This window comes from Bubalus kerabau, chromosome 15, assembly GCF_029407905.1.
Source record: "Bubalus kerabau isolate K-KA32 ecotype Philippines breed swamp buffalo chromosome 15, PCC_UOA_SB_1v2, whole genome shotgun sequence".
Taxonomy (NCBI): domain Eukaryota; kingdom Metazoa; phylum Chordata; class Mammalia; order Artiodactyla; family Bovidae; genus Bubalus; species Bubalus kerabau.
Window position 1 is genome coordinate 5,861,573 of NC_073638.1, and position 13,532 is coordinate 5,875,104.

The 13,532-nt window shown below is 43.8% G+C and overlaps 1 protein-coding gene across 1 annotated transcript; it reads right to left on the bottom strand.

The window, feature by feature from the left end:
• Positions 1-2,869: 2,869 nt before the first annotated feature.
• Positions 2,870-11,815, bottom strand: LOC129628003 (interstitial collagenase-like). The gene is made up of 10 exons (XM_055547419.1): positions 11,711-11,815; positions 10,787-11,031; positions 10,545-10,693; positions 10,178-10,303; positions 9,085-9,240; positions 8,835-8,952; positions 6,412-6,545; positions 4,383-4,545; positions 3,786-3,889; positions 2,870-3,609 (listed from the first exon to the last, which is right to left on the bottom strand). The coding sequence occupies exons 1-10, from the start codon at positions 11,813-11,815 to the stop codon at positions 3,500-3,502; spliced, it is 1,410 nt and encodes a 469-aa protein (XP_055403394.1). The 3' UTR covers positions 2,870-3,499.
• Between the last annotated feature and the right edge of the window lie 1,717 nt (positions 11,816-13,532).

Genomic DNA, 13,532 nt, shown 5'->3' on the forward strand with positions numbered 1-13,532 from the left:
AGAAAAGCCTACATGTGTACCCCCAAATGGTAACAGGGCTTCCCTGGTGGTTCAGCAGTAACAAATCCACCTGCCAATGCAGGAGACATGGGTCGGGCAGATCCCCTGGAGAAGGAATGACAACACACTCCGGTATTTTCGCTTGGGAAATCTCACGGACAGGGGAGCCTGGTGAGCTACAGTCCACGGGGTCGCAAAGAGTCGGACACGACTTAGCGACTGAACAACAAGAACAACAGATGGTAACAACCCAAAGTCAGTGGGTAAAGTGCAGAGTGATAATGTTCAACACAGTAAGGCAGATAGAAAATATATACACTTGAATCAGTTTAGTTAAAAATGGGTGAGTTTAGCCTAAGGTCTTAGCAGGTGGGGGCATAGTGGTTTCTTTGGGGGACACAGAGTGTATAGAGAGTGCTCTTGGCACTGCCCCCGCTCCCCGTCGGCGCCCTGGTGGATACTGCAAGGGTCAGCTGCTACAGCTCCCGGTTGTCCTCTGTTACTTTGCCGAATGAGAGCGTCCTTCCTGGGAGCTACCCGTGTCTCCCCAAACCAGGCCTCAACTGATAACGGTTGACACAGGGATGCAAAAGGCTAGTTCCTTTGCCTCAAGGTACGACTAACGGTAATTCAGTTTTTGCTCCAGAGTTCCTTGCCCATGAGACCAAAGCAAGCTCTGTCTCAGATCGCGTTCTTCAGCATTTTTTCGCTTTTTCCTGCTCTAAAGTGTTTTTTCCCCTCCTCCTGAGAGCACTCTTCCCCCACTGAAGGCACCTAGAATCCCTGTTTCAGGCCCTTATTCTGGGGAACGAGCTAAGAGAGAGCTGAGCCGTGATAGGATTGTGTGTGGGATACATACTGTCTTGTGAGATGGCTCCTGCATCTTTGGTTAAGACATAAAAACACTTATTGGTTTGACTCACCATTTGAAATTGATATAAGATCCTACTCATCAATGGCCAAATGATGAATCCTTTAAATTGGCACTATTTGAAAGGGAGATTATTTTGAGAGTCCTCATCATAAACAGCTGTCATAACGGCACTTAGGGAGGATCAAATTGAAAGCAGGTGGCAGCCCTGCAGCTGCAGATGGAGAGACATCCTTATCACCAGATACAGGACTCGCAGGGCTTAGAAGCCTGTATACTCAAAAACTCGCGATTTCAGTTCACTGCTCCGAATCAAACTCTCCTTAGATTCTTCACTAAATTTCTTTGTCTTCTCAATTCCTCACAAGTTTATTGCTTCTGTATCTTAACAAGCTGCCCTCTTGAGGTCTCATTTCTATGACACCTCCTTGTGCATGCGTTAAGTTAAATGTCTTTTTCTTCTGTTAATCTGTCTCATGTCAACTTAATTATTAGTGCTGCCACAAGGGCTAAAGACGGGTAAGAGAGACATTTCCCCTCCTTGACACTGGTCATGTTTTGTTTCTTGAGCTGGGTGAGGGTTCCATGGAGTTATTAACTTTGTGATAACACATTGATGGGAATATTTACATGTGCACTTTTCTGCAATTATGGTGTATTTCAATATGAGAGGGACTTAGCCAAAGGGAAGGTTATACTGCTGTCCAAATTGTTGACTTAGCTGCCTGCCTCAGAATCATGAACACCTCAAAATATTCCCAAGATTCTCTGCGTTCTTGGAAGTCTGTAAACATTCTGGAATTCCCCTATGTCTCAGCACTAAAGAATCTGCCTGCAGTGTGGAGATGCAGGAGGCATGGGTTCAAGCCTTGGGTTGGGAAGATCCCCTGAAGGAGAAAATTACAACCCACTCCACAATTCTTGACTGGAAAATCCCCTGGACAGAGAAATCTGGTGGATTACAGTCCACAGAGTTGCAAAGGGTGGGACACGACTGAGGAAGTGAGCATGCAAACACTGAGTACCCTCCGAGGTGTGCCTGATGCTCACAGGGCTCAGAGGCTACCTACAGGACTCCTGTCTCCATTAACACCCTCCCAACTCAGGCATGAGAAACTGGACAGTGTTCCTCTGGGAGAGCTAGCTGTGCAGCTTTAACTAAATCTAAAATCTTGGTACCTTTGCACAATGAACGTTTATTTCTTAAGTAAAATCTACTGAGGTTTTGGGTGACTGTTCAGAGCGTTGGTCTAAGAATTCAGGCTTCTTCCACCTTGTGGAAATCCTCTCAAACTGTGCTTCTACAACGGCTTCCCCAGTGGCTTGGCAATAAAGAATCCTCCTGCAATGCAGGAGATGCAGGAGACACAGGCTCGATGTCTGGGTTGGGAAGATCCCTGGAGGAGGGAATGGCAACCCGCTCTAGTACTCTTGCCTGGAGAATCCCATGGACAGAGGAGCCCGGTGGGCTGCAGTCCATGGGGTTGCAAAGAGTCGGACACTGATGACTGAGCACGCATGCTTCTGCAATCCCCACAGCGCTGGAGAAGTTTCCACCGGCATCCAGGGTTTCCATCCAGAAGTGACAGTGGTCACTTCTGGGCACACTCCCCTGGCCAGGACATTCCAGGTGCCACTTCCCACTCCTCCCTTCCACAACTGAGGGGAACTGAACTGTGGAAAATGTAACCCTTCCATGTACTCAGAAGGAGAGAAGAGGACAGGCACTTAGAAAGCACTGCCATGCTGTCACTGAGCTTACCAAAAACCAATTTTGGAACCTTTATAAGGGCATGGAAAATAGATTCTCCCCCTTTCTGTATGATGTAAATTCCATGAGAAGGGAGAATATCTGAACTTTTCATCTATTCTCATTTCACACATTAATATATTGCATAGTTGTCTAATTCTTATTTCAAATTTGAAAATCTCTGAGTGACTTTAAAATCAGAAATAATAACATAACAAACATAAAAGAAAGTTTTAGAAACAGTAGAGACAAGGATGGCTTTATTTCAAACATAAAACACTTTATAACAAAGTTGTCCCTTGCGTATCAGGATGGTAGTAATGGTTGCTCATACGTTCTTGAATTGTTTTCTATGGTGAAGGCTCATATCTCGTCTCTCTCTCTCTTGAGAGAAGACATCACTGAGAGTGTTTTCCACTATGAATGTCAGAGTCTCATATTTTGCAGAAGAGTTTCTCTCATTGTAAAACTGGCCCATATGAATCCATAAACTATAACCCTGACCTTAGTTAGGCCTCATTTGGGGAACTAAATTACAGTAGTATATAGTATATAAAAATTACATTCTAAATCATAAAAAAATGCTGAATGAGGTATAAATAAGATTATACTTTAAAATAAGATTATGCTTAAAAATAAGATTATACTTAATAACTTTATTTTATTTAAATATATGGCCCTTCATGGAGAAGGCAATGGCAACCCACTCCAGTATTCTTGCCTGGGGAATCCATGGACAAAGGAGCCTGGTGGGCTACAGTCCATGGGGTCGCAAAGATCGGACACGACTGAGCGACTAACACGACACATGGCTCTTCAGGAAACACCTTCCCTAGACTTCTAAAACATACTTTTCTGTTTAACCTTGTAAACATTGGTCAATTTTTTCTGCAGTTGAACCAGCTATTAGCTTTTAGAAGAGTCAAAATTCTCTTAGTTTTGGGATCAAATTTGTATTGCCTTTTTCCATGGAAGAAATAGAAAAATCCTAGAAGTAAAACAAAGGAGACATTATATTATACAAATGATTTCTAGGTTTAACCTGAATTATTAAAAAATCAAAGTCATTTGTAAGAATAAATATTTTTGGTATTTTCTGTTCTAAATAACAATACTGATGATATTCTGTGGCAACAAAAGAGAGGAGTATATAAACTCACTTACCACCTTTCTGGAAAACAGCATCAACTTTGTTGCCAATTCCAGGAAACTCTTCTGCTATCATTTTGGGATAACCTGCATCCATGGACTGTTTATATTCATCATACCTGGTCAAAAAATAATTGGACTGTCAGAACTATTTGTTAAAGGTATAGGAATTCATCAGCAAGAACGTAATAAAAACTTTTTCACAGATTATGTATAAAATAGGAGGTGAGATGAGGTGAGTAGGATTCTGGGTGGACTAGAAAATCTAAAAGGTCCCTCTGAATTATAACATCTAATTCTAACTTCTCCAGTGGGTGCCATTAATGTCGAATGCAGTGAGAGATAAGTTCCTGGTGGCTGCAGCAGTTCTATGAAGATGAATGCCCTTCTCTTCACATTATCTTTCTCAATTCAGGCTCACGTTCTTCCTGGATTTCTAGGACAGATATGATCATTACTGGTCAATGGACTTTGCAACTAGAAAAGCTACTGCTATTCACAGCAAAGGCAGCCAGCCAAGGTAATATGAGACTCGTGTCTTAAATGAGTCAATCTAGTAACTTCTACGTAGAAAGGACAGGTGTCCTCCCATGTTCTGCACCCAGTCTTTACCTCCAGCATTTGTTGGCAACAAAGAAGTATGTTTTCCCAGTATCTTCCTCAGAAACAGCAGCATCGATACTCTTCACTGTTCTCGGAAAGCCAAAGGATCTGTAGATGTCCCTGGGGTATCCGCGGAGCACATCCTGCCCCTTAACCGCCCAGTACTTGTTACCTGCCAATCAAGAAACCGGGATGAAAACCCTTGCCAAGGGCACCAGTAGACAGGAAGCAGATCTCCAGCTAAATGCTTACTCTCACGTGCGAGGGCAGTGTCCCCACTGCACATCAGAATCATTTAGGGAGATTTTTGTGTTTTTTCATTAGTATATTTAAGTTCTTTTTCCAAGATGATTCTAATCTGTAGCGAGCTTTGGGAATGACTGGTTTATGGAGCTGGGGACCTCTTTCCAAAGTTCAAACGACTAAAGAGTTCATCATGCAACCACAGGGATAGAAATCTTTGCTTCTCCAGGTTGCCCACAGGCTGCAGAAGTTCACCCCAAGGTATCCTAAAGGCCAGAGGGTTGTAATGACTCACAGTCTGTAATGACTTGCGACCCTGGGTAGAAATCATTACATCTAACTTGAAGACGGTTCCAAATCCTGAAATTTAGGCTGTGTCCAGATTCTGCATGTTTCACTCACTAAGTGAAGTGAAAGCTGCTCAGTCGTGTCTGACTTTTTGTGACCCCATGGACTATAGAGTCCATGGAATTCTCCACCTCAGAATACTGGAGTGGGTAGCCTTTTCCTTCTCCAATACTTAGCAAACCCCAAGTCAAATAAAACTGGTCTTACATCTTGAAGCCAGCATTGTTCTCATTGCACAAATATTCTTATTTATCCCTCGGGGAGGGGAGGGGGGACAGTTTGAAACTTTGTGTATCTAAAATCCTATTTATTTTCATTATAAAAGAGCTAGAAAGCTCATTTCAAAGTTTATTGCCCATCTGAATTGTTTCCAGTTCTTTGCCTTGAGAGGATTACTAGGTCAGGTGTCTTAATGTTTGTCTATAACTATGCCAAACATATATTTACAGAAAAACTATTACTTGGCATAGTGTTGTCAAAGTAAGGACCTAATCATTGGATTGGGGTTTTATTCTGATAGAATCAAAAAGTTTGCCTCATTCAATTCATGGTAATTAAGGACTTTTCACACTTTAAAGTACATATGAATTGCCTGGGAATCTTGGTAACATTCAAGAAGGTCTGGAGTAGGATCTGACGACATAGATGGACTTTGTGGGCCTTATGCTAAGTGAGATTCTGTGATTCTCACAGACCTGGGACAGAGTCAACGCAGCTGGTCTGCGAGGCATACTCTGATGGCAAGGCTGCAGAGCCCCCATCTGGCTGTCGTGAGGCAGCTTCTCCTTTCAGGAAAGCAACTTGCGGAAGACAGGCTCTAGGAAACCAAGCGACTCCAATGTTCCTCTCAGGTTTATTCCTGGACACCCCAGGGAGGTGGAGAGGATTTAAAATACATAGTTTGCACAGAAAATCCTTTCGTAAGTCCAGATTCACAAACAAGCCAGGAAATCTGTGTCTCAAATTTTTTCCCTTAGAAATGCACTCTGCAATTCTTAGCTAAGGGGATGGACTCCCACTGACATGGTATGACTGCTCAGTTTGTCAAAAGTCCATGGAAAGAAAGTCGGTAGTAATCTCATACATGAACCCAAAGCAGAAGAAAACTTAATTGGTAAAAAGTGAAAGTGAAGTCGCTCAGTCATGTCCGACTCTGTGACCAAGTGGACTGTAGCCCACCAGGCTCCTCTGTCCAAGGGATTTTCCAGGCAAGAATACCGTGTGGGCTGCCATTCGCTTCTCCAGGGGATCTTCCCTCCCAGGGATGGAACCTGGGTCTCCCGCATTGCAGGCAAATGCTTTACCCTCTGAGCCACCAGGGAAGCCCCAACTGGTAAAAACTGAGAGCTAATTGGACAGAGGAGCCCAGCAGACTACAATCCATGGGGTCGCAAAAGAGTCAGACATGACTTGGTGACTAAAGAACAACAAAAATTGGAAGTATTACCTTTGAAAAACCGGACCTCATCCCTGTCGGCAACCTCATAAGCAGCTTGAAGTCTATTTGGGAGACGTGGCCAGAAAACAGAAATGAAATTGAGCTCCACTTCTGGGTACAAGGGATTTGTGCGCATGTAGAACCTAATTTGAAAAAAAAAAAAAGGCTTTGATCAAATACATAGCACATTCTGGTGCCATCCAGGCCCTTCTAGGGGCACTGGTGGCCTGTGGGCTAGTGTTCCACATGTGGCTCTCCAAAGTGGAGGTGGACAGGAGCTCTGGTCTGTAGCCTTTGCTTACTTTCTTGGTGGAAACTCCAACCACTGCAGATTTCAAGACATTTGCAGTGGTACCTCACTGTATAGTATTTCCCCCATACAGGCATAAGCCATCTCAGGAATATAAATAAATAGAAATATATAGCAAAATAATTGCAAAGGGATGCAAAGGGATGGGGCCTTCCCTGGTGGCTCAGACGGTAAAGAATCTATCTGCAACGGAGGAGACCTGAGTTTGATCCCTAGGCTGGAAAGATCCCCTGGAGAAAGGAATGGCTACCCACTCCAGTATTCTTGCCTGGAGAATTCCATAGACAGAGGAGCCTGGTAGGCGAGGGCTACAGTCCATGGGGTCACAGAGCTGGACATGACTGAGTGACTAACACACACGCACACACATACCCCCCCACACACACACAAAAAGGGATGAGTTATAATTATTTTTAGTGCCTTTGGTTTAAATATAATTTTAAATTGATATAATTAAACGTTTAATAATGCTGTTTAACAACCAGCTTGCAAAATTCTCCAATGGCACTGGCTAGGACACAACACTAGCATTCTGCATATCGAACAAACTCTACCTACTTCATGCCCTACCTCACAGAAATCCTGTAAGAGATTATTTCCATCTCACGGATTAGAAAATGAGTTCAGTGGGGCAGAGGGATGTGTCCAAGGCCATGTGACTGATAAGAAGCAAAGGGTAGTTTAAACCTTAGCCACTCCCTGTGTGCTCCTGTGACCAGCAGTTCACAAAGTGGGTTCTACAGTCCCACATGTGCTAAGTCACTTCAGTCATGTCCGGCTCTGCCTATTATTTGTTAATGACAAAGTTGACTGCACGGTCCACAGGGACTGGGGTAAAGACAAAGCATAAACTGTCGTGTGGATCCGCAGGGCAGACTCTGGCCTTCTGATCCAGTGGCCTCTGCCTGCCTGTGAGACCTGGGGCAGGCCAGTTGCGGTCAGTTTCCTGCCGTCCGTGTCTCCACGACTTGGTGACGTCTAAATGACCTCAGTGTCCTCTCAGGTCTTGCGGACCTTAGACTCGGCTCTGTTCTTCGGGGTCATCCCTCAAGTACTTGCTTTGATGAGCTGTCCTGATGTACTGAGAGCTTTCCCTGAAAGCCGTATCTTTCCTAGTACTCCCCAGCACTGAGCCATCCCCTGCATGTATCCGTCCTTATCTCTTAAACTCGAGATAGTAAAGCAGAGGCTGGGATGCAGGAGGAGCTGACTCTCCTGCCTTCTGGGGCAGCTATGACTGTGACCCAGTAGAACAGCACTCCAAGAGGAAAGCGGGGAGAAGCCAACCTTTTAAAGCACCCCTACTTTCTATGCATGCTGGGCTGTGCCGTTCGGAAGAAGACTGTTACTATTTTCCTGGTCCTTTAGGAGTCAGAACTGTATGCAGAGCAGCCCTACTCCTTGCACGCAAGGGGACCCTAGACTTCTCGAGGTCTCATGCTACCTAGGGAGCTCTGGGACCCTCCTCTGAGGACGGAAACTCACTGTGACCATCCATTCCCCACCGCCTCCGGGACCTCATGAGCTTCTGGGGGTTCTCCCTGTGCCTATCCGTCTTTGCCTCCTCCCAGCGTTGGGGGCACAGAGACTTGTTATGACCACAGGCTTTGGAAGGGCTGTCTTTTCCAAGATGATACTTCAAAGGGGTCTACACAACCCTCATCAGCATGATAGTGCTGTGAAAAGGACCAATTTCTCCTAACAAAATTCTGATGTACTTAACCATCCCAAAGAGTGACAAAAACGGGACGAGGCCTGAAGCAGAGTTCAGAAGACCGATTATTGCTCTGCTGCCAGTGAACTCGGTACCCTGAGGATCTCTTTCCTTCTCTCTACTTTACTTTGCTGATCTGTAAAATGGAAGTATGTTTACTGATTTGCTACGTCAGTGGTAAGTTTTCTGAGAATCAAGTGACAGAATACATGCTGGGGAAAAGTTGTTAAAAATTCATTATGTTGTGCAAGAGCAAGCTATTGTTTACACTTAATTATAACTATAATTATGTATATAAACAAATGTAATAAATAATATGTGAAGCATAGTAGTAGCCCATATAGCCCCATAGTAGTGAGTCCTATTATTCTTACAAATACAAAATGCAAAGAAGAACTGTTGTCTTACCGGTCTTTGAAGAACATCACTTCTCCCCGAATTGTAGTTACGGCATCAAAAGTTAGCTTGCTATCACACACTTCTGGGGTTTGTGGGCCGACTGGCTGAGTGGGATTTTGGGAATGTCCTAAAGGAACAAGAGATCTGAAGTTAGTTCTGCCTGGCTTTGGAAAACTGCATAACCAATGAAGGCTTCTTAAAAGATAGACAATGGATGTTTTAAGGACCACTTGTCTATGCTGTTTGTCTTTATACCCACCATAGATGGCCTGGATCCCATCAATGTCATCCTGAGAAAGCTGAACATCGCCACTGAAGATGTAACTGGGGTACATCAGAGCCCCAATGTCAGTAGAATGAGCAAGTCCAAGGGAATGGCCAAATTCATGAGCTGCCACCCGATACAAGTTATAATCTAAAAGGGACAATAAACCCATTTGCAATTAATTGAAATGTTTTCAGTTTTGAGACATTTAAGTAAGAAGTAATCTACAACTGTACAAGGATTAATATTCTTATTTTATCAGTAGGTTTTTGAGGTATATAATTTTTTTTTCTGAAAGGTGAGAAGGATGCATTCATTAATAGTGAAGAGATTACATGCTCAGGCATGTCTGACTCTTTGCATCCCCATGGACTGCAGCTTGCTAGGCTCCCCTGTCCATGCGATTTCCCAGGCAAGAATACTGGAGTGGGTTCCCATTTCCTTCTCCAGGGATCTCCGTGACCCAAGGATCAAACCCAAGTCTCCTGTATTTGGCAGGCGGGTTCTTTACCACTCAGCTATCTGGGAGCCAGTGAAGAGATTGGTTAAAACTTGAATTCTATGATTACAATTAAAGAACAAATTCAGCCAACCAAGGCTCTAGCACAGATTAGTCAATCTTGTCAGTGGTTATATGGCATATATAATTTCATGCAGAAGCAATATTCTTCTATAAACACAATTTTTTTCCTATTTATAGACTGATAGATGCTTAATGCTGGAAATTTTAGAAAAAATATATAGTATCTTCTCCCTTAATTTCTAGATATCTTAATAACATTGTTAGACTTTGGTGTGTTTCCAGGAAAAAAAGATTCTGTGTAGATGCCCACAAGGAAAACATTAATATTTTCAACACTTTCTCAATAGAAATTTCAGAGTAGCCCATTTGTAACCAGTAAGATGGTCTTACTAACAGATGTAATTCTCTTATAGTTTCTAAATGTGTTGTTAATTTTCTAAGTGGTAGCAGCAAAGTGGCTATTTCCATTAATGCATTCTTTCAGTTAAATCAACCAATATTACAATGAACTGAGAAGGTGGGAGGAGGGGGGAGGCTTGAGAGAGGCAAGACAAGCTGACTTACCTTGGAAATTGTTGGTCCACCATTCATCATCATCAAAATGAGCGTCTCCTCCGATACCTGCCCCTGGTTGAAAAGCATGAGCAAGGTTTCCACCAGGTCCATCAAAGGGAGAATTGTCACGATGATCTGCAAGAAACAGAATTCATCAGATGTTTCTCTAGATTCTTATTTAGCTTAACCCAGGAGAGTAAGCACTAACTTTGCTAAGAGGCCAGCAGATTTTCAGCAAATGAGATCTTGTTACCTTCTTAAGTCTGTAAAATCAACACTCTTTTTTAAACAAGGAAATCTATCTGCAAAGCTGAAGCGATTCAAGGGCAAGGGGAAGTTAAGGTAAGAATACTTTCATGCTACAAAAAGAGCTTACCTCCCCTGACAAAGGATATCATTATGTCCGCTTGACCCTCAGAGACCTTGGTGAAGGTCAAGGGTGTGACATTGCTCCAGAGTTGAAAGGCTTTCTCAATGGCTTGGTCCACATCTGCTCTTGACAGGTCTGGGGTGTAATTTTCAATCCTTCAAGCGGAATAAAAGACAGACACATCAGATTTCATTTCTCATGGCTCTGATGGGAAAGAGCGCTCCCACTCTGGTGCTCAATCTGATTACCTGTAGGTCAGGTTTGTGTTCTCCCAACGAGGATTTCCTGGAGTAAGAACAAACGGAGCCACGTCGGGCACCCCACATCTGGGCTGCTTCATCACATTCAGGGTTTCAGCATCTGGTTTCCCGGTCACTCTAAGCCCAAAGAATTTCTGCATTTGCTTTAGCTTTTCAATTACGAGGCCACCGTTTCTCTGCCTTTCAACTTTCTTCCCATCACTGTTCAGGTTGTAGTAGTTTTCCAGGTATTTCTGATGAAAGATAAAATTATCGAAAGACTGAATGAGAAATCCTCCAATTTTACTAAATACTGATGGTTTATACTGTCATACCTGACACAAAACACTACTTTTAAAGGTTCCACTTAGGTTGCATGGTCCTTATTATCCTTATTGTTGGCGGAAACTCATTTTGGAGTAGAACTCTTCCTACCACTATTTACTATGAAGTCAGAATTACAATTTTATAGAGACATATTTGTTTATTATTCCTTTAGTTCCCTATCACTTTTAACTGGAAAATGAGAGTCTATGCACAGCTAGATACATTTTGGGGGAGAATACCCTTTCTGGAAAAAATCTCTCTTTGTAGGAAATGCATCCTTAAATAAACTCTGTTATACTATTACTGGGGGCTTCCCTCATAGCTCAGACAGTAAAGAATCCACCTGCAATGCAGGAGACCTGGGTTTGATTCCTGGGTCAGGAATATCCCCTGGGGAAGAGAATGGCAACCCATGTCAGTATGCTCACTGGGGGAAGCCCATGGACAGAGGAGCCTGGTGGGCTCCAGTCCATGGGGTCACAAAGAGCTGGACACGACTTAGGTACTAAATCGCCAGCAGAACTGCATACTGATACTACTCTGTTATATTGTGGAAAAACCCAAATAAGGCTTTTGCGTCTTAGGCATGTGAAGTTGAGCATTTACCTTCACCGTCTCCACATCTTGTTCTTGTGTTTCTGAAGTCACTGCTGGGAAGCCGTGGGACCCCGCGCCCCAGAGTAGCAGCAGCAGCAGAGGCAGTCTGGGCATGTTGGTCTCTGTCTTCCTTCTAAGCTTAAGGAATCTGATAGCTCCTACCTCTCTGCTGCTCCAGTGTCTCAACTAGGAAGCTCCCTCTTTATATACAGGTTCTGGAACTTCCAGGAAGCCGGCAGCTGTCTGACTCACATTTCATAACATCCTTTGATTAGCTATGAGCAATCATCACGAATGGTGACTCCAAGCAGAATATCTGGGGTCGTTTGGTGTTGCAATCTTCATTACTATCAAACAGGACGTGGGCAAAGGAGACATATCCACCACGTAAACAATTGTTTTCTCCAATTCATTTCTATCCTGTTTGAGAGAGACCTTCTTTTTTTAATTATTATTATTATTTTTTAATAATTTTATTTTATTTTTAAACTTTACAATATTGTATTAGTTTTGCCAAATATCGAAATGAATCCGCCACAGGTATACATGTGTTCCCCATCCTGAACCCTCCTCCCTCCTCCCTCCCCATACCATCCCTCTGGGTCGTCCCAGTGCACCAGCCCGAAGCATCCAGTATCATGCATCGAACCTGGACTGGCGACTTGTTTCATACATGATATTATACATGTTTCAATGCCATTCTCCCAAATCTTCCCACCCTCTCCCTCTCCCACAGAGTCCATAAGGCTGTTCTATACCTCACCTTCTTATATACACAGATCACAGAGTACGCCACGGATGTAAAAAAAAAAAAATAGCAGGCTTTGCTACTTGATTCTGCTGGTCATAAAGTGCTCTGGGTACACACACACCTTGCTTTCCAAGCAAAGGGCAAAACTGCTGACATGTATGCCCTACGGCTGCTCAGCACCTACACAGACAGGCACTCATTTGTGGGTGGCTCTCCTGGGTTCCCTAGTGGCCCAGATGGTAAAGAATCTGCCTGTGATGCAGGAGACTCAGATTCCATCTCTGGGTCAGGAAGATTCCTTGGAGGAGAGAATGGCTACCTACTCCAGTATTCTTGCTTAGAGAATCTCATGTACAAAGGAGCCTGGCAGGCTACAGTCTACGGGGTCACAAAGAATCGGACATGAATTAACACTCACTTTTTCTTCTGGGTTCAGCGGGGTTTCTTTCCACCTTTGCTAAACTGCCTTATACACTATTTCATAGCACTATAGTGTCCCTTAATCTTCATTCAGGCCCAGAATTTGAGAATCTGGGCTGAGAAGACCCCCATCCACGGGTGGGGTATGTGGTAACTCCCTACCGGGTGTAGACACTGTTCAGCAGAATCACGGGACGAGTGGAATCCTTCTCTGAAAACTGTCAGGCCCATTAGGTGAGCCAGAGGCTTGTAGATGATCAAGTGTGAGTCTGAGATCTTATTTTAATCATCCTCATTCCCCTCAGTGTGAGCACATGTCTGCTCCTTGGGGATAGGAAGCAATTATTTCTTCTTTATGCATGCACTCATTCAAGTAGTAATGTATTCATCCACTTCAAAGACCTTATTTAGCATCCTCTGTGCACCAGTTATGGTGGGATGAGGGTAATTAATGAAGAAACAGGGCCTTCCCTAGTGGCCCAGTGGTTAGGAATCTGCCTTACAATGCAGGGGCACAGGCTCAGTCCTTGTTTGGGGGGGTGGGGGCAAGATCCCACAGGCCTTGGAACAACTAAGCCCACGTGCCATGCAAGAGTCCCTCCAGTGAAAGGATCCGTCATGCGGTCATGTCTGACGCTATGCTGTAGCCCACCGGCCTCC

Coding starts and splice junctions, on each gene's coding strand:
- LOC129628003 (XM_055547419.1), bottom strand. CDS start 11,815: ATGCCCAGACTGCCTCTGCTGCTGCTGCTACTCTGGGGCGCGGGGTCC. Junction 6,546..8,834: donor GTGATGTTCTTCAAAGACCG/GTAAGACAACAG, acceptor TTTTCAAATTAG/GTTCTACATGCGCACAAATC. Junction 4,546..6,411: donor TGAGGTCCGGTTTTTCAAAG/GTAATACTTCCA, acceptor CTTGATTGGCAG/GTAACAAGTACTGGGCGGTT.